Source organism: Poecilia latipinna, unplaced genomic scaffold (assembly GCF_001443285.1).
Source record: "Poecilia latipinna isolate Pla-1442-1.1 unplaced genomic scaffold, P_latipinna-1.0 Scaffold779, whole genome shotgun sequence".
In the NCBI taxonomy this organism is placed as follows: Eukaryota; Metazoa; Chordata; class Actinopteri; order Cyprinodontiformes; family Poeciliidae; genus Poecilia; species Poecilia latipinna.
In genome coordinates this window covers 45,292-66,348 of record NW_015113395.1, presented here as the reverse complement: position 1 = coordinate 66,348, position 21,057 = coordinate 45,292, and the positions used below count along the sequence as shown (strand labels likewise).

The 21,057-nt window shown below is 35.6% G+C and overlaps 1 protein-coding gene across 1 annotated transcript; it reads left to right on the top strand.

Moving 5' to 3' along the window:
• The first annotated feature begins 625 nt into the window (after nt 1–625).
• Nucleotides 626–17,551, top strand: LOC106955947 (serine/threonine-protein kinase N2-like). Its single transcript, XM_015046401.1, has 20 exons — nt 626–1,407; nt 1,527–1,758; nt 3,316–3,467; nt 4,445–4,658; nt 5,999–6,127; nt 6,981–7,090; nt 9,771–9,914; nt 9,996–10,071; nt 10,154–10,346; nt 11,215–11,338; nt 12,055–12,125; nt 12,228–12,285; nt 12,371–12,462; nt 12,908–13,084; nt 13,856–13,918; nt 14,001–14,077; nt 14,250–14,392; nt 14,502–14,609; nt 15,932–16,012; nt 16,909–17,551. The coding sequence occupies exons 2-20, from the start codon at nt 1,620–1,622 to the stop codon at nt 17,110–17,112; spliced, it is 2,355 nt and encodes a 784-aa protein (XP_014901887.1). The 5' UTR covers nt 626–1,407; nt 1,527–1,619; the 3' UTR covers nt 17,113–17,551.
• The last annotated feature ends 3,506 nt before the right edge of the window (nt 17,552–21,057 follow it).

The window sequence follows — 21,057 nt, the reverse complement described above, 5'->3', positions numbered from 1 at the left end:
GTAAACATGCAAAATATATTGTTGAGACTTCTTTAACATCAAACCATTTATTTGGTAAGTACATTAACCCATCCGTATTTATTTAAACATTAGTTATAGTTATCTATAACTAATTTAAACATTATCTATAACTAATACTCACTACCACTACTTCAGCCTATTTTTCAGTCAGCAATAGTAGTAAGAGTAAAATTGTGTAAAAATGCCACTCAAGTAACTGATCAGATCGTCTGATTTAATATTTAGAAATGATAGATAAATAGACAAAAATCTAAATTGATTATTAAATTCTGGTATTTTATAAAACAAAATTATACAAACAAAAAATAACAAATCCAGGCAAAAGAAACATTTCCAAATCACGTTTGTTAAATATAAAACTTATAAAAGTAATTCTTATGTTAGAACAGGTTTCTGTCCAAGAAATTATTCTGTACTTACTCTATCTCTCTATACCCCAACCATCCATCCATCCATCCATCTCCATTCATTCATCCATCCGACTATTTGTTTATCCATCCATTCTTTTTATTTTAGGTATGCATATTTTTCATAACACTTGCAGCACATCAGTTTCCCAATTGACATCCCAGAAAATGATCTGAGATTTTTATTGTTTCATTTATTAATCTGTGATTTCTGCCTTGGTATGTCTTCTGTCAATTGTGTCTCCTCATGTTAATAAATCATGAGGAGGAGAACCACAACAACCAGAAGGCTGCTTGTTGTTGTGTGTCCTTGTCTAAAAGTCACTGTGGGAATTCAGCAAATCCAGCTGAAAACCGTTCAGCGGCTTCCGCACTTCCCACCGCCTGAACGCTGTGAGCAATCAACATTAAGATCTCTCACTCCGTGTTAGTGTAAGAGCAGATTAAAGCAATATCCCAAACACTGCAGGCTGATCTCTGCTCCGTCCCAAACTGAGCAGCAGCAGCAGCAGCAGTTTTGCCTTTTGGTTGGTGGCAGGAAGGGAACATGTGGTCACGCAGCGGCCAATGCTGAGCCCAGAGCAAGCAATCGGCGGTGTCAGAACGGAGCCAGCAGCGCCTTTCTGTGCAGAAAGAAATCCCTCTTAAAAAGACAAGAGCAAAAGAGAGGAAGAGAAAGAGAGAGAGGGAGGGTGGGAGGATTTGGTTACGGAGCAGAAGAAGATGAGGATGCAGAGGGAAGTGGATGTTGCAGAGGAAGCTGCAGGGAGGTGAAAACAAACATCACAACAGTCCCAGGATGTAGGCGCTGATTGATCCGAGGGTGTCTGTGAACGCACCGTTACGTCCGAGGACTTGTTGTGTTTCAAGGATAGTGAAGGTGGAAGGCTGCAACCTGAGATGCACCCCCGTCTACTCCCACTCATAGGATGACAAATTAGTGTTTACAAAGGCGAAGGAGCGAGAAATCAAACCCGAGGTGAGCAAACTGCACAGTCATCCTGTTTTTCACCTGGCTGGAACTTGTTGTTCTCACTTTCTGCGTGTCCGTTCTCTTGTCCACATGTTTGTTTGTTTGTTTTTTCCGTTTTGCTGAAGGATCGCTGCTCTGTTTTCGAAACGCGCTGAGCTGTCGGTGTGGAAGAAGCGAGGCTTGACACCTCTTGATGTGCCGTCGCTATCCTGGATCAGATGTTGTCCACAGCTCAGCAGATGCTGCAGGACAGCCGCTCCAAGATCGAGCTGATCCGACTGCAAATTATCAAAGTCACCCAGGCTGGTGGCGGCAGCGGAGAAGGTGGAGGAAACCAAAACATCCCTGCTGATGGAGGTCAGTACAGTCAGAGGGAGTAAACTTAAAACTCCTAAAAGTGGGAACAGAAGATCGATTCATGTTTCTGCTTTATTTTATAAACTTTAAAGGAGGCAGAACACTGCAAAAACACAAAATCTTACCAAGTATTTTTGGTCTAGTTATAGTGCAAATATCTGCAGCAGATTATTAGTGTGATTATAAATTAAAAACAACCAATGGAGGAGTAAATTTCAGCCAGAAAATTCAGAAATTTTTAGATTACCATCAGAAATTTTCTAGAAAAAACTTGGAAATTTCTGGGCTTCAGAAGTCTAAAATTTGCATAACAAGGGACTTAAATTTTGAGGTAAAAAAAAATTCTAAAAAAAGACATGGTGTTTAAAAGTTGAAAATTAGCTCAAAAAAAGAAATCAGAAAGTTAGAGGTTAATCTTGAAAATGTGCTAGAAAAAACACGGAAATTTCTGAATTTGAAAAGTTGAAAATTTACTTGATAAAAATCTGAAATTTTGAGATTGATTTCAGAAATCTAGAAAAAAACATAGAATTGTCCACGTGTGAGAAGATTAACATTTGCATGAATAAAGTCAGAAATTTTGAGATTAAATTCAGAAATTTTCAAGAAAGAATTCCGGAAATTTTTTTCCCCCAAAAAATTTCTCAGATTGATCTCAAATTTTCAGATTTTTTTTTCTCAGCATCATACAAAAAACCAACAACACTCAGAGATTAACATCTTCTATGTAAATTCATCTAATCTCAGGTCTTTGTTCAGGTTGTTTAGATTTGAAACTATATGACAGTAAAATAAACAAAACAAAAAAACACATGTTAGTTTAAAAAAGTCTTTGAAAAAAAAACATTTTATTGTTTCTCTAAATTAAGTTAATGATTTTTTTTTGTTTTTTGTTTTAACAAGACATAAAAATGTTCTTTTGGTGAAATTAAAATACTTTAATAGTGGAGGAAAATAATTGTGATATAATTTATCAAGGAAAACAAGCATCACTTCCTTCTTCTTGTTTTATTTTGTATATTCTGTTACATAAAAAATGTGAAATCTATTAAATAAATCATGTATTTACCAATATGAAGATCAAAAACAGTTTGTTACGACATATTGCAGCAGCAATAAAAAAACACTCTGTGTCCAAAAACAACATTAAATTTAAGACGTATAATCAAATAAATTCAGAGTTTGGATCAGATTGACAGACAGCTGGAATCTGCTTCACTGAACCTACAAATGTTCATGAAATATTCAACAAATGTGACTTAAGTACTTAGAGTAATGCATCACTGTAATATTATTCTCCTGAGGCTTCCTTACATTCATCATATAAATGGGATAAAATATGATTTAATGCATCTCTTCAAGGATTATAATCCCAAAAAAGTAAACAGGAAGCCAGAAATCTGATGTTTCCATTTGCCTTTTTTGAAAGACGTAGCTTCGGATTGTGTTAGAACAATTTCATAAATGACGCTTCAGTGTTTTCTTTGCTAATGGAAATATTAGAGGAAACTATCAACCGAGCTGGTAGCTTCACCTTTATCCTCCATTTTCTCTCAGAAACGTCTCCTGTAGCTGTCAGTCCCGCGGACGCTCGCTTGGCAGAGCTGCAGCACTACATGCAGAGAGAAACCGATGCGCTGGCGCTGCACAAAGACGTGGTGAAGCAGCTGCAGGGCATCTCAGAGCTGGACCAGAATCCTCTGGTTGAGGTAAGATGCCGCCCACTTACAGTTTTATAATGTTTTCTGAGTTTTTGTCAAATGTTTTTAATGAAATCTTCATTTACTAACCGAATCCCTAAACCTAATCAATGGTTTGAGTCTTCCCTAAAGAACAGGTATTTCTTTGTGTCAATAGGTAACTTCTCATTGGATCAAACATAAGTCACATACGGGGTTCCCCAAGGTTCGCTCCTGGGACCTCTCATATTCATTATCGGTCATCAGGTGACTCTGAACCCATCTGAGCACCTGAGTTTAGAACAGATAAATGTGTGGATGTGCCACAACTTTCACCAGCTGGACAGAAACAAAACTGAAGTTATTATCTTTGAACCTAAAGAGGAACAATCTAGAGTCAACACACATCTTCATTTATTACGGCTGGAAACTTGAGATCAGCTTCAAAAATCTTTGCTTGAACATTCCGAGCCACATAAAGGCAGTTAAAAAGTCAGGCTTCTATCACCTGAAGAACATTTCTAGGATTAAAAGAGTAATCTCCCATCTAAATCAAGAGAAACTAATCCACGTGTTTATATTGAGTCGCATTGATTACTGTAACAGTAGCTGCATTTCCTTTACAAATGTGCGTAAAACTTTGTCAATATTCCACTAATGTCGAAAGAAAATCATAATTTTGCAATTGTGACGTTTCCCTTAAATAAGAAATGCAATTAAAATCACAGGTGAAAAAGTTTGTCACGCAATAAGTCATTACTTCTTCATGGTTTCTGCCAGTAGCAACATCCTGTTGTAGATCACGTGACTTATGTGATGCATTAAATTGTTTCCATTGCTGTTTTGTGAAATAAACCATTTCTGATACTGCCAAAAAACAACACCTCACACTTTTTTTTTATCACCAAACGAGTTATATATAATTACATAAATTATCAATAAGTAATGAGGTAAATAATTACATGAATGTTTGATATGAAAGAATCTGAAGCTTTTCCACCTTCCAGGCTCGAGTTCGGGTGCAGGAATCCTCCCAGAAGCTTGAACTTCTCCGATTATCCCTGGAGAAATGCCTGCAGGAACAGAACCACGATTCTCCACGGCTTCCTGCGGAGGCGATCGATCCTCCGGAGGGAACGGCGTCGCCTGAAGACCGCAGATCGTTGCGTCCGCTCCCAACCTCGCCGTCCATCATTCCCGTCCGACCTGCGTCTCTAACTGGTAACCGCTGACTGAGAAAATAGACCAGATAAGAAAAAAATATTTTAATCAAACCAGTTAGAGGCAAAATAAACTAATTGACTTGTCAATTAACATCTTATTACAAGTGATTACTGAATTTTCTTAATGTTAGGCTTTGGTAATGAATGTTATATAAAATACAGCTCCGTTCAGGAGGTATGTACATTTGTGTATGTACATTCCGTGAATTTCTGTTGAAATATTATTTTAATTTTCCTGATAAAAGGAAAATTATAATCAAAAACACAAGATTTGCTGCTCCATTTAAACCAAAATAAGTCAGTTTTAATGTCTAATTTCACATTTCTGATTTATTTGCTTTACAAGTCTTTGCACAGCACAGGATAAAAATAATGGAAAATAATATTATTATTTCCATTATAATATTATTACTTCCATAATATTATAATAAGTGGACATTATAATAGTAATAAAATAAATTATTTCTATTATTATGCAAATAATAATTTCAATATTATTATTATTATTATTATTATTATTATTATTATTATTAATAATAATATAATATAATAATATTATTATATTTATTAATAATAATAATAATAATAACAATAACAACAACAATAACAACAGTTATTATTATTGTAAAAGCATATTTCTGCTTTTATTATGCTTTTATTATAAATATTTTTACTTTGTATGCTAATATTATAAGATAACAATAAAAATGGTTATTATTTTTAGTATTAATTTATTTATATAGTAAGATTTAATCAAATTACAACCAAGCTGCCTGTTCTGGTAAATCATCTTTGTTTTTTTTATGTTTTCTTGGGGTCGTTTTGTGTTTAATATTCGGTGTATTTTAGGGTCATTCAGGGTGTGTGAGTGTGAACATGACTTACCGCCCGCTGACTGCTGGCGGCAGATAATCAGGACGTGTAATCCGTTCGTTTTGGACAGTTCACTTGTAAGCCGGTCTCTGTCTGAGCTCGAGGCTAAAAAAAAAAAATCTTTTGATGATGTAATGAGGAGCAGATCTGTCAAAGGAGAATAATGAGAAAGAGTTTGAGGAGAGTGGAAACACTTGAGGTGATTCTGAGCTTCACGGCAGTTAATTCAGAGGTGAAACGAAGCAAATGGAGTGGCTCAGCATGACTCTCTCTCCAGAGGGGACTGATTAGAGGCTCAACTCTGGGAGATTTATTCAAATTAAAGGTCTTATTTTGAAGTGCAGATTCTTTTCTGGTCACACTGAGACTCCTTACAGGATAATGGAAACACGTGGGCGGGGCTTAAACAGTTTGTTTGAAGAAACTGAGATTATTCCTCCTCTTCTTTCTCTTCTTCTCCTTTAGGGAATCTTGAACTGAGACTGCTGGGATGTGAGGATTTACTGAAACCCCAGTCAGACTCGGAGCAGGAAAATCCTTTGGTTCCCTCTGAAAACGGTTCGGCTGCTTCTCATAAGACTGACGGATCGCTCAGTGAGTAAAACATTTTAAATCTTAAACTGTACATTTTCAGTTTCAGCTTCACTTGCTGCTATGTTTGCATCTGTTAATGGGAAAATATGAACAGTTAATTCAGAAGTTATACTACTAATAAAAGCACAGGAACAGGAGAATGACTTGTTGCTTCCTTCTGTATAAAACATTAAGAGTTAGTCAAATCACAAACCCCGAAATCCAGCTTGCAAATAAATTTTAACATTTCAAATTTGTATTCCAAATAAAAATTTTGGAGAAGTAAGAAAGACAATTAAGGCAAATTAAAAAAAGACAAAAAAGAAACCTGTCTTTTTTCTCAGAATACTGACTTTAATCTTCCAAAAGTGAGATTAAAATTTGAATTCTGAAAAAAAAAAAATATAATTCTGAGCAAAAAGCTGAAATTTTGAGAAATTCTATTATTAAAATCAAAACTCTGAGATTAAAGTCAGAATTCCTGCTGGCCCTAATCCTTTTGTAGTAAAGAGATAGGTCAGACTGAAAAATAAATCATTCAAATCGAAATGATTGAGCTCATTTTAATTTATCACACAATTATTGATTTATTGCTTATTGTGACAAGCCTTTACCCAGCATTGATTTTAAAGCAGGAACTGTGTCTGTGAAGGTTTATCTGTCAGAATCAGGGTCTGTGGTGCATTTCATTTCTCAGAAATGTTCCGACTTTCTCTGAAAAACACAAGCAAATTAAATGGTAAACAAACATGATGTCATCATGGGCTCTGAAAATCAGACAGGCTTCTGTTTGCGTCTGCGTTCAGAGAGAAACTGCTTTAATTAAAACTGAAAAAAGCTGCTGTTTACCGTTTGTCTGCTGCCTGTCTCACAGCCGAGGTCAGAGCGGTGCTGCGGCTGGACGGCCGGGTCGTCGGCCGGACGCGCTGGGCTGCAGCCGGCGGCCTCAGCTGGGATCAGGTGTTCTGCATCCAGCTGGAGCGGGTGAGTCCGGTTCTGAAGTGACTAAATAGAAGATTCACACACATGTAAAAATATAACAAGAAAAAGAAAGCCTAAGAGACATTAAGCTGCATTATATGTAACTTTTATTAAAAAATATATGTTTTTTACATCTTTGTTAAAACTGTCACCATGTTGTGCAGGTTATGAGACAGATAATCTGTGAAAAATTAATCACCTCCACCTCCTCTCTGAGCTAATTTTACTCAGAAGAAAAATGCAACGCTCCCGACCAAAACAACCAATCAGGGACAGGAGGAAACATGGGCAACAATAATTTCTTTATGATAAGCAATTCAGCATAGAAGTAACAAATACGCCCAGTGACGCACACTAGGCGTCAACTTATTACTGTCCAGGGCGAGTGAATGCAGAAAGTTGGTTAAAAAGAGTTAAAATTAAGAGTTACTCACACTTTTATTACACATGTTTGTAATAAACTGATGGGTTTCACCTGAGTTTCTGAATTAACATAAGAGTGTCTCATCTGCATAACGTTTGACATTTATATCAGTTTTACCTAAAGATTTTAGACAAACTATGAATAAAAAAGACTGGTCCAAGTACCAAACCCTGTGGTACTCCATAACTAACACATATTTACCACTATTACTAGCAAACTGGAATGATCTAAATAAGCTGTTACCTTGAATGCTCGGACCTCTATAAGGGAAAATTGTAACTGATTTCATCAAATAACCAAATATGGATCCAAGTCGATTATTTGAGTCCATAAAAATATCAAATTTCATCCAAGTTGTTTCAGTGCTATAATGACCTCTGATCTGACTCAAACTCTTCAGATTATTGTGGTATAAATGTTATTTCGAAAGATTTTTGGGAGAGTAGATAATGACTAAATTATCCGTCCACTAAGTGCACACTGATCAGATTCCAATCTGATCAGTCTGATCAGTCAGTGAGACATTTCTTAAAGGAAAAACTGAGAAAGTGGTGGCTTAATGAGGCTATTATTGTTAGCTCAGCTTTTACAGGCCATTATATCTGACCGCAGCCATAATGGCTTTAAGATGCGTACAGGTACAGCTTAACATACATAGAGTTAAAGATGTTGGTAAGTAGAAAGCGTGTTTGTTTCAGGCGTCCACACTCTTCTGCAGCAGCTTAAAGTCTGTATCAAGGGCTTAAATTTTTAGATTATACAGTGACTCGTGTTGCAAACTAAATATAAATCAGTCTGCCTCTCTTTGAGTTATCACTGTTTTTCCTCTCTGTCAGGTAAAAATAGTCTGGGATGTGCTTTGAAGAATGGTGCATTGCTGGTTTCTAGTCGCCACCTTTCAGATGACAAGTATCAGAAATGCTGTCAGATATGTGTCTATTTTGTGACAAAACATTAAAAAATACACTGAAAAAGGTCTACTGAGTGTTTTTCATCCTGTTTGGAGCGCTCAGTGTTTGTGAGTCATTTCTCATGGTCGCTCCACCGCATGCCACCCACACCCAGACCGGCATTTCTCTGTCTTTAATTCAATCATTCTGTTTCAGACTGAACCAAAGAATAACAACAACAGCAGAATACCTTTTAGGTCCCTGAAGGCAACACAATCAACAACAACATGTTTCAACATATTCTTATTGTATATATTGTAAAGATTCAGTTGTGCTTTAAAGGTGACCTGTTATGCTTCATTGAACAGTTTGGGATTAGTCTATGGGCTATTACATTGTTTGCACAAAATTATTCTCAGATAATGAGATAAAGTTGAGGTTTTGAGAAATTAAAAAAAAATTAGATTAGTCTCAGAATCTCAGTTTTTTTCTCAAGTTTTCAATTTTTTCACAGGAATTTATAAGTTTTTCTAGAAAATTTCTGAGGTTAACATCTAAATTTGAAAGAGTTTTTTCCTTCAAATTTATGACTTATGACCTTGTTTTTCTAGAAAAGTTCTGAGAGTTTTTTGGGAGAAATTTACTCAGTGTTTTTTTTCTATCTGAAATTTTGCCTTTTAGCCATTGCATAAAATAAATACATTAGTAAAAAAAAAATTAACACAGATGTTACAGACATTATGATAAATGAAAAATATTCAATGACATTCATATGTGTATTTAACATTTTTGTTTCTACCCTTAAAATGGTGGATAAATTCAGTTTGATTTTCTTAACCAAAACTGTAAATAAAATTTTACATTTGTGAATATTAATAATTGGATTAATTTCCAGTCTTCTGCCTTCACTCATATACTCTCTCTAAAGACTAAAATAATATGCTCAGACCTTAGTGAAAATAAATGATAAAGTTAATAGATTTTTCCAAGTTTTTGGTGAGATGTAACAATTCCAGAATAAATGACTGATTGTGAGTTTTCTTTGTAAAATTGTTTTATCTCTGAAAGCATTTGGATTTCTGCAGAATTTCCTGTATAAGCTGTGAAACAGCAGGGGGCGCTGCTGTACCAAACACTGTTTGCACTGCTACAAGTTGTAGTTTTATTTGAGACCAGCAGGTGTCAGCCTTACACCTCCAGTTTTAAACTAATTATCTCTTCCGAACCCAGTCGTTCTGCTTGTTTTACCGTTACAATTTAAGTTTAAGAAGACACTTTTTGTAGTTTTTTGTAGATATACATGTCCTCCTGTTCAACCCTTAAGTAATTCAGGTAATGTGTGTTGCATCTGTTGACAATCTGTTGACAGTCTCGAGAGCTGGAGGTTTGCGTGTTCTGGCGGCACCTGAGGACGATGTGTGCGGTCAAGATCCTGCGTCTGGAGGAGTTAATGGGGAACCCAGACTACAACCAGGGCTTCAATCTGGAGCCGCAAGGCCTCCTCCACATCCAGGTAACCAAGAGAGGAAGAACTTGATGGTACATCATTACTTTTTGAAGCATTGACGAGGAGAATAAATGTAAACACATATAGTTTCAGTTCATCGACACCGTGGTGGAGCGGCAGCCTAAACTGAGACGTCAGCGATGCATTTTCACAAAAGAGAGAGGTAGAAACAAACAGCTCTGCACCAGTCCTTCTGTTTAAACCATCTTTTTTTTAATTGTGGGTTGTTGTTTTTTATTCCTCAGGAAAGAATTTCCTCCGAGCTGCTCAGATGAACATGAACTTTGCCACCTGGGGCCATCTGATGATGAGCATCCTTCCTCACTACAGCTCCTTCGCCACCTTCAGCTCGCATCTCTCCACAACCTCGGACCTGATCGGACACAGTCCTCCGAATCCGACGGAAAGGAAGCCTGATCCGACGTCTTCACTGCCAAGGTCAGAAACTACAGCGCCCAGAAGTCTTTAATTCATGTATTCAAAATTGAGGTTATAAAATGTCTTAAATTCTCAAAATATGTGAATTGATCTTAAATAAGCTCATAACAAGTCTTAGAATTGTTACGCAAATGTTTTAGATGTGTGCAGACATCTTGTTATGTTCCTTGACTGGAGGAGGTTCAGGCTACAGCTAGCTAGCTGCAAATATGCACTTGCAACTTTTTTGCGCTTATCGTGGGAAAGTGTAAATTTATTGCTAGTTAGTTGGGTGATATTACAGAGTATTATACATGTTAAGAAAAAAAATAAAATTACAAAGATAAAGCAATGAAATTAGAGAATAAAGTAATAATATTATGACTTTATTATGGCAATATTAGGACTTTACTCTTGTATGTATTATAAGAGAATGCTCTGAAACCATTATAACCATTTAAGACCATTATAAATTCCATTCATATTGGTTTTAAAACGGTCTTAAAAATGTACAGGTCAAATTTACAGGAACCCTTTTTAAATTTTGTCTGCTTTCCACTGAGTGATATCATGTTCTGCAGTTTGCTGATCTCAATTAATCACATTTTTTTACATACAGAAATTCCGGTCAGAACATTTGTATTTGTTTCTGGTACGACTGTAAATCTGACGGATAGAACAGCACTCTGCACCAATCTGATGATTGAATAACCTACTTAATAAATTAATTATAAATAAATATCTTTGTTGTTGAGCTCATTTGTCTATTTCATCAATAATTTAGCAGCACAAAGGGGATTTTGACCTGAAAATGTTACTTATTTTGTCAATATATAGTTTTCAATTAAATAATTACAAGTAACAGATCTAAAGTTGTTTCTTTATTCAGCGAAACTCCGCTACTTAGACTGAGCATCTCTGAGGATCAGCCGCCTCCCATCGACATCAAGCAGCAAGAAAACATCATCACTAAAGAAGAGAAGACATCAGTGCCTGCACTGCAAGAAAAACTGGTAAATAAACGTTCTGGAATAAAAACCAATAAATTCCTAACTAAATCATGTGGTTCTGTAACTTTCAAATTTAGTTTTTATTCATACAAAAGAAATTTACTTTGAAACTTTTCAGTCCTGTTATTTAACTCCAAGTTTGTTTTAAAGATCTGAGTATCTAAGACTTGTTTCAAGTGGCTTTTTGGACTTTCCACAATAAAAATGTGAGTAAAAAAGTATATAGCCAACATTTTTATATGAGATTTTTATTTTATATCTTGCTTAACCTTGCATTAACAGTATGACACAAGTTTCAGTATTTTTATTTTTATCTCTTCGTTACATTTGAAATTTATTTTATTATTATTGAATCATTTTCCACAAACATCAACATCTCATAGAAGAAACTGTATCAGTCCTCTTTTTGTAAATAGTTCAGATTTTGTCTTAGTTTTAAAACATAGGAACAGAAATAAATTGGCAATTTTTAAAAAATATCCCAGCATTTTCTATAACAGATATTTATTAAACTTCTATTTTGTCTTTTCACTAAAGTTTATGTTGCACTTGTGGCTCTAAATGAGTTTTATGTCCATCCATCCATCCATGGATTCATGAATGAATGGATGAATGGTCGACACATGAACAAATTGCTCTGATCAAAATTTAACAATCAGATTGATAAGACTGTATGTTTAAAACAAACAAAAATGTGTTTTTATTTTGTTTTTTTGCAGATTTCCATACACCCACCATCCAGTCCAAACACTGCAGAAGAATGTGAGGATCAGCCCGTGTCTCCTCTGAAGTAAACACAATCACATGCACAGATGTTCATGCAGATGTTGTCTTATAAAGTGAACCAGAATGAGACATGGCCGTTTCTGTCTGCATGGCTGTTTCTCTAAAGGATGAAGGTTGAAGATTTTAAATATACTTCAGTTCTGGGAAGAGGACACTTTGGAAAGGTAACAGATAACATCTTCTTCCTCTGAAATCAACAACAAAAAAAACTCCATCCCTGATGTTTTTAATGTGTTGTTTTATAAATAGGTGCTACTGGCCGAATTCAAGAAGACAGGACGACTGTACGCCATTAAAGCCTTGAAGAAACGAGACATTGTGACTCGTGATGAAGTGGACAGGTGAGTGAAGCTTCAGAAGACCTGACTGTATTAAAACAAAGGTAAAATAGGTTCAGCTGGCTCCCTTCAGTAATGAGAAACAGTTAGTCTGTTTTATTATGGAAAATCATGATTCCTTGGTTCTTTGGAGACGTTCTGGTAACGTCCCATTGAGACGAACCCAGAATCAACGAGAAGAAATGTCTGTTTCCTGTCCAGAAGCAAAATGGATGGAGAGATGGATGGATGGATGGATCTCCAGTTAGTCATGGTCCTCTCTATCCTACCTGGTAGATGTTTAAAACACATTGGTCACTTCCTGAACCTCAGACTGAACTCCTCTGAGGTTTTTCTGCTGTTCCTCTGACATAAAGGACCTAAAATGGCCTCCTAAAGTCACCACTTCGCTCCAGAAATCTCACTCAGATGTTTGTGTTTGCCTGAATGCTGGTTTGGTTTTCTTCAGCCTTATGAGCGAGAAACGGATCTTTGAGATGATCAACGCCTCCAGACACCCCTTCCTGGTCTACCTTCACGGCTGCTTCCAGACCGCTGACCACGTCTGTTTTGTCATGGAGTATCTACCCGGCGGCGACCTGATGATCCACATCCACACTGACGTCTTCTCAGAAGCTCAGACCAGGTTTATACAAACTCCTCGTCTTCATTGTGTTTAGGGATGCAAGTTAATGATTAATTACTTAATCTACAGTTGATTGATCTCATCATCAACTAACAATTAGTTGATAGGCGGCCATTTTTTTTAAAAACCTGAGTTTCTCTTGTTTCAGGAGGGTTGACCGTCTTCCCATAATGTAAAGGGCTCAATTTTTTATAATGTGCTGAATTAAAAAAAAAAACCATAATAAAATTAAAACAATTAATTAATCAATTGTATTAAATACTGACTGAATAAACAGATAATTGTTTTCTCACATTAAATAAAAAAAATAACAAAATAGGATTCTCTTAAAGTTTCTGGATGGAAAAATAAAAGATAAAACTTAAGGAGCTTGTTGAGTGTTTAGATTTCAAAATTGAACTGCATGAATTGCATTTTTCATCCCGGACTCTGGACCGTTTTTTTTTTTCCATTTTGGTATCATCTCACCATATTTGTTTCTGTATCAACTGGCTCCACTTAAAGATAACCAGTGGCGCCCTCTGCTGGATGGCAGCCAAACTACAACGCTAAAAGAAGATTTAAGTTGACGTTATTAATAAATTGGAACTAATTTTAATCTAGTTAACCACTAATCAAAAATTAATCATAAGTCAATTAATTGTCTACGTCCTTAGCCAAAAACTTGAAATTTATATTTTTTCAACTATTTTCTTGTTTTCATGTTTGCTTGTTTTTGCTTTTTACACTACTATTATTGTTTGTGATTTAACAAACTGCTGTTCTGTTCAGGTTCTACTCAGCTTGTGTCCTGCTGGGTTTAGAGTTCCTGCATCTGAATAAAATCATCTACCGGTAGGTCCAACTGGCCGAAGCGACGTCACAGCATCCAAAACCCAGTATTGTTTTTATTGTACGCCCTCTTTGGTTTGTGCAGAGATCTGAAGCTGGATAACATACTCATGGATGCTGAGGGATTTGTTAAAATCACAGACTTTGGACTTTGTAAAGAAGGTAAAATTATTACACATCAATTTATTTATCATTGCTTGGTGTATTTCTAGATTTTTGGAGGTTTTTAAAAGATCATTGTTCACTTTTCTCCTTAACTCCTTACATGTTTGGTAAGTTAATAAGTACTCTGTTATTTTTGGACTGGTAAAAGATCAAAATGATATTTCTGCAGGGATGGGCCATGGAGATCAGACCTCGACCTTCTGTGGGACTCCAGAGTTTCTCGCCCCAGAGGTTCTGACTGATGACACCTACACCCGCGCTGTGGACTGGTGGGGGATGGGCGTCCTCATTTACGAGATGCTGGTTGGAGAGGTTGGTGGAATATCTGCTCAGTTTTTACAAACATTTTAAAGACAAACTTTAACAACTCGATCGTTCGTAACATAAAGGCTGACTCAGCATTGCTCTGCCTTCCTGCTAGTCTCCGTTTCCTGGTGAAGATGAAGAAGAAGTCTTTGACAGCATCGTTAATGACGATGTGCAGTATCCAGCGTCTCTTCCCGCTGATGCCGTCTCCATCATGCAGAAGGTTAACGGGACAAATTAACTTGGTCAGAAATATTAATACAAAAAAAATCTGATGGTCATTAAGAACAGAAATGCTTTCCACTTGTGAAAGTAAATTTCTTGGGCTTTTCAGAAACCCTGCAGGACAGGACAGAAAATAAGACAAAAGTCTTCTGACACCTAACTCCAGTAAAAATTAAGTTCATTAAAGGGGACCTATTATGCAAAATTCACATTTTAAAACAGACACCCAGCCATTTTTAGGCAATAAGTTCATGTTTTTTGTTGTCTGGAAAATGAGCCATTTTAAAAACCTGCAGAATGTAACGTCACAAATTAGAAGGCACTGCCCGTTGCCTAGCAACCCTGGCAGAGTTCCGGTATGTTTGGTCAGCTGGTTTTACCGCTGTATACTAGAAAAGATAAGTTTTGTTGTTGACCTACCATCCAGAAACCACTTGTTGCCATTATCTAGAAACTATTTTGTGCAAAAATTGATGTAGAATCATGTTTTGTGTCCTAAAACTATGATCACCGGAGAATAGTAGGTCACCTTTAACACCAAAAAAAGAAACCTTCAATGCTATTGAAGATTAGCATTTGGGGATGAGAGTTATGAAGACTTTCTTTTTGTCTTTATTCATGCTTGACCGGTAAACAAGGCTCCGGTCACTAGGTGGCAGCAGCAGGCTTCCTGTTAAACCTGTTAGATGTAGCCTGCACAGGTTTCTAGCACGTTTGTGGCAGTGAAGAAAAAAAAGACAAAGTATTATAAATTATGAAAATATAGTCATAATATGACAAGAATAAAGTCATAAAAGCAGAATAAAGATGCAATACTTCCAGAGAAAAGGTTGTTTTAAAGAGAATAAACTTGTATGTAGTTGTCAGCTCTGCAAATCCATGTGGCCTTTCTCTAAAACAGACATAGTTGTTTGTACAGTTGCTTCTGATAATAATTGCTACTGATAATAATTTGTTTCTCATGTGTTAAAAGATTGTTATTTATAAAACTGATACCAAACATAACTCAACGTCCCACATGTTAACGCTGTTTCTCAGAAGATCTGTGATCTCAGTGGGATTTTCCTGGTCACATAAAGGTTAAAAACAACATCAATAATAAGAAATTGTGACTTATTCTCGTATTACGTCTTTGTTCTGGTAAAAACAATTTATTTAATGTATTCTTGAACTGAAGTTGTGGAGAGGGGGCTGCAGTTGGCTCTAAAACCCCAACAAATTCTACCTGTCTTCCACCAGGAGGCGCTCTTTGTTGCTGTAATTGGAATAAAAGACAGTAAAAACCTACTGGGGTCTCAACTGAAACTTTTCTGTTTTTAGCTGCTGAAGAAGAACCCGTTGAAACGACTTGGAGCCGGAGAGAGAGACGCAAACGAGGTCAAAGGAGAGAAATTCTTTGAGGTAAATCGCATCAGTTTCATTTTCTCCAACAGAAGTTCAGCCATGACACTTTCAAGCTATTAAATATTCACATTATGAAAGAAACACATCGATTTAAAGCCAACCTATGCTGCTGAGGCACTTTAACCTACGACCTTTGGGATGAAAGCTTGTTATAATCCTCCCACTTTTTCAAAATGATCGACCTACTACAAACATATGTTTATTTATAAATATATTGAGAATTCTTTATATGCGTTTGAAAGTGATATGTTTTTATCTTCCTGCTTGGTCCAGCTCTCCCACTCATTTTTATACCTTTTCTCACGTGTAAGAGAAACGAAGGCTAAAAATTGGAGTTAACTAGCTAAGTGTAGCAAAACCAGCTAGTTTTAGCTAACTAAGTGTAGCAAAACTACCTAGTTTTGCTACACTTAGCTAGCTAAAACTAGTTTTAGCTAACTAAGTGTAGCAAAACTACCTAGTTTTGCTACACTTAGCTAGCTAAAACTAGCTAATTTTGCTACACTTAGCTAGCTAAAGTGTAGCTAGCTACACTTTGCTACCTAGTTTTTCTGAGATTAAAACTAGGTAGCAAAACTACTTAGCGCCGTTGTTTGCGCACTTTCAGCAAAATGTCCCTTTTTCTTATTTGTTATAATGGCAGTTGGCAAACAACGAAAGGTAGAGTTGGGTAATAACTAGTTAGATTTACTTGATTTTTTTTAAAATTTACCTTAAGGAGTATTTTTACTGAGCTGAGCTTAAATGATTGATCATTTCATCAGTTACTCGGTACTTGAGTAGACTTTTTACCAAATACTTTTTTACTCTTACTTGAGTAATTTTTTGGGTTCTCTGCCTGCCTCTGTTTCTGGGGAAGTCTGACCCAGTTTGACTTTGTGCAACTCTGCTAGACCATCGACTGGGAAGCCCTGATGGCCAGGAAGTTAACGCCGCCGTTCGTACCGTCGATCAAAGAGCCCACAGACGTCAGCAACTTTGACAGCGACTTCACTCGGCTCCAGCCGGTCCTGTCTCCGCCCTCCAAGCCCTTCAGCCTCTCGGCGGAGCAACAGGAGGCTTTTGCAGACTTTGACTTCTGTGCTTTGCATGGTTGAGCGAAGGACCGGAGACGCCACGGGGAAATTATTAGCGCCAATTTGTCGGCGTTACTGCCGGTAGCAGGTAGCAAACCAGTACCAAATATGCATGTTGCCAAGTATAATCATCCAGTGTTGACTTCTGTAGTAGAGTTTGCAAGAACACTGATGTTATTTGTTCTAGCACTGCATTAGCTGGTGAATACGGAGGGCTATTAGGGCTTGTAGAAAAAATTAATTCAGAATTATGAGGAAAAAAGTCAGAATTCTGAGATTAAATTCAGAATTCTGTGATTAAAAGTTTAAATTATGACAATAAAAGTCAGATTTATATGATTCAATTAATTTATATGATTCAATTCTGAGATTTAGAATTTTGACCTGAGATTAAAATCAGAAATTTGAGATTAAAAGTATAAATTCTGATATTAAAAGTAAAAATACTGAGATTAAAGTCAGAATTTTGAGATTAATATCAGAACTTTGAGATTAAAAGTCAGGATTCTGAGAAAAAAAAGTCAGATTTGTGGGAATAAAGTTAGAATTCTGAGTTTAAGGTGAATATTTTGAGATTAAAGTCAAAATTATGATATTAAAGTCAATTTTTTTTTATTTAAAATCATAATTCTGAGATTTAAGTGAACATTCTGGAAAAAAAAGTAAGACTTTTCTTTTTCTTCCAGTGGCCCTAATGTTCTTCCGTAGGTCAATATTTCAGTGAAATGGTGTACAGCTAATCCTCAGCTAATCCTCACTATCAGCCCTTTACAAAGCCTCACTTTAGACTTTGGTAACCTCGGTTTGCTCTTGATTGTTACACCATTTAGACCTCAAGATAAATTAGGCATAGCGCAGCTGAAAGTGGTATTGATCTGTTTTGACAAGCAGGACTTTCATCTTTCAAATCAGCTTAAATCTCACCGGATCTCATTTAAAGAAAGTCTCCTGCCCCAGTGTTGACAGCATCTTTGAATGAATCAGTCATTTACAGACAAGACAAAGCTATCGATGCGAAAACGCTCGGTGGGCGCGCAGTCAACAGCTAGCTGTCGATTAGGTGATCGATTATTTATTTTTAGTCGAGAAGAGTACGTGCTGGTGGACATTATTATCACCTGTGTGGAGGTTTAAACTGTGATCCAACTTTATAATCATAAAGTAAGCTAACATGTTGGTCACTTTATGCCATTAGCTTAGCATTGTTTTTGTAAAACATATCCGCTCTAATCGAATACATTGGATCCCTGAAGAAAATATGACATTATATAAGAGTTTGTAACATTTTTTTAGTTTATTTTTCTAGATTAGTCTTAACGAGAACAAAAATACGTCCTAAATAACTGTGGAGATGCAACACGTTTTTACTAAAGATGTGTTGAAAATGTTCACTCACTCACTCTTCTTGCTACATAAAGAAGAAAGTTACAGATAAGATGCATAATTATGCTGCAATATCCCCAAATAATGTTCCACCAGTGGAATGTACTGAATTATAATCCTAAATCTGAGCTGGTGGAACACATTATTCAGCTGTTTTGACTTAAAATTGGCCTACTTTAGCATCTTTATGATGCTAATAAAAAATTAAAAAACTATCAGACCTGCTGGTACTTTTAGCGATATCGTGTTGTGGAAATTCAATGCTACTTTAAAACTCCTAAAACCTGCATTTGTTATAATGCCTACATTTAAAATCAATACTGTTTCTTTGTTATTAAGTCATTGTGGAAAGTCCAATGAGTGCTAGCTTGACTATGAGAAGTTGTTAGCTTAGCTTTGATTCGCTGAAGCTGTAAAACACAGAATCTCCATATTTACTCTTAAATAATCCCAACCAAAACATAAAATAAATTCAAATATGTAAAATATATATACTTATATTCTAACTTAGTTGTAAATTATTGCTAATTTTAGTGCTCCAAGGGGTAAATAATCAGTTGTTCTTTTTTTTTGCTCAAATCAATTGTGCAATTTGTTTAAAACTATTGAATATTTGACATAACTTTAGGCTTATAGCTACACTTTGTGACTCACACGGTTGTCTTATCGTCAGAGTGTTACAAAGTTTCAACAAAATTACAATATATTCATTCATTTATCTAATGTAAATAAATGAGTCACGTTTATTTATACCAAACCAGCCAGTTACAGCCTTTTAAGACAGATTTAGCTTGCTTTGTGGCCTTTGCTTATTATCTTGAGTTATTTACAGTTTCCTTTATGGGGACCTTCTGCTGCCGTTTCTATGCATCACTGTGAAAGGCTTTGCTCACTGCCTTGAGAAACAAACAAGCTAACCCAATGTGTGATTTCAGATCAAATATATTTCACATATTAACTGTAGCAAAGACAAGTCGTAACATATCAGTCCCTTCCAGACCATCTGGTTTATGTTTTTGCTACAACGCCATGGTTAGCTTGTGCACTAGAGATCCTGTAATAGCGTTATAAAAGAAGCCATAGATAATGTATTATAGCCATAGCTCTAGCTAAATGTCTGCATATTTATTTTTGCAAGTAAAATGTTGTCCTACTGAGTTTGGACTGGTAAGAAAAAAAGAAACAATAAAGGGCGTAAAAGGGGAAGAATGCTGATATTTTTCTTTAAATGCAACATATTTCCAAAAAACTAAGTTTAAACTTTACATTTAGCTCTTTTGTTTTTATGTCAGTTTATGAGACATTGATGAAATCATTTGTATTCATTCAAAATACAAAAGGTTTAAAGCACCAAAGCACTTTAACCTGCAACTGTCTTTTACATTTTGATTTGCTGCGTTCACAATATCTATGGAAGCCTATTCCTGCCATAAAAGGTCTTGGTAGAGACGAGCTTTACACCAACAACAAAAAACCCCCCGTAATTTTCTTGATAATTCACATGAATTGTGACTTTTATTGTTGTGGTTATGAATTTAAAACTCGAAATTGTGACATTGAAACTCAAAATTATTACTTACTGCTAACTAGTAATTAGAAGTAGGATTATTACTGCTCATGATTATAACTTTAAAGCTTGAAATTATGATTTTGTTGTCATGATTATGACAAAGGTGAAATTATGACAATGAAACTGACAATTGACGTATTGTTTGGATTGTAACATTAAAACTCAAAATTATGACAGTAAAATTTAAAATAATTTCCCATTTGGATTATGATGTTAAAACTCAAAATTACTTACTTTCATGATTATGACTTTAAAACTATAAATTATGATTTTTATTATTGTGATTATAACTTTAAAGCTTATAATTAAAATTTTCTGTTGGGCTTTTATATTTTCTTATAGGCAGAAATGGGCTTCCATAGAATGCAGCATAATTTTAACTAAAATTTGAAATTCTTCCACTTGATTAACAGCTCACATTGACAACATTTAAACCCAGATTATTGCCAAAATATACGTTCATTGACAAGAAACTGACAAAAAAAAGTCAAAAGTTTCCCATAAGGAATAACAAAAACTGACAAATACTTTATCAAAAGTCTAGAACAGGTAACTCCATCTATCAAATATCCAGCAGTCTGTTTTGATTTTGGCATTTTATGCATATAGTCTTGAATTGTAGTCCTTCTGGATTGTAATTCATCTAACAATAATTGATAAATTCTTAACAGCCGACACAAATAAAATTATTTTCCTTTTCCTTTCCATTTCAAACATGTGGAATCTACAACAGTCGTGGCTTCTCCTCCCTTTCCCAACACAAAAAACAGAAATTTAACTTTAAGAAATGAACAGTTTTCTGTTTAAGGAGCAACAGAAAGCCGACTGGAATGAGGAAGAACAAAGCTGTTAAATCTAGAACTCAAAATTATCATGAAGACCGAAGGATTGCTTATCGTAAAATTACAACTATTTTCGTACAACTTTATTCTCGTAATATGACTTAATACGACTTTATTCTCATATTATTGACTTTCTCATGCGAGTTTATTCTCTTAATCTTATTTTTATTT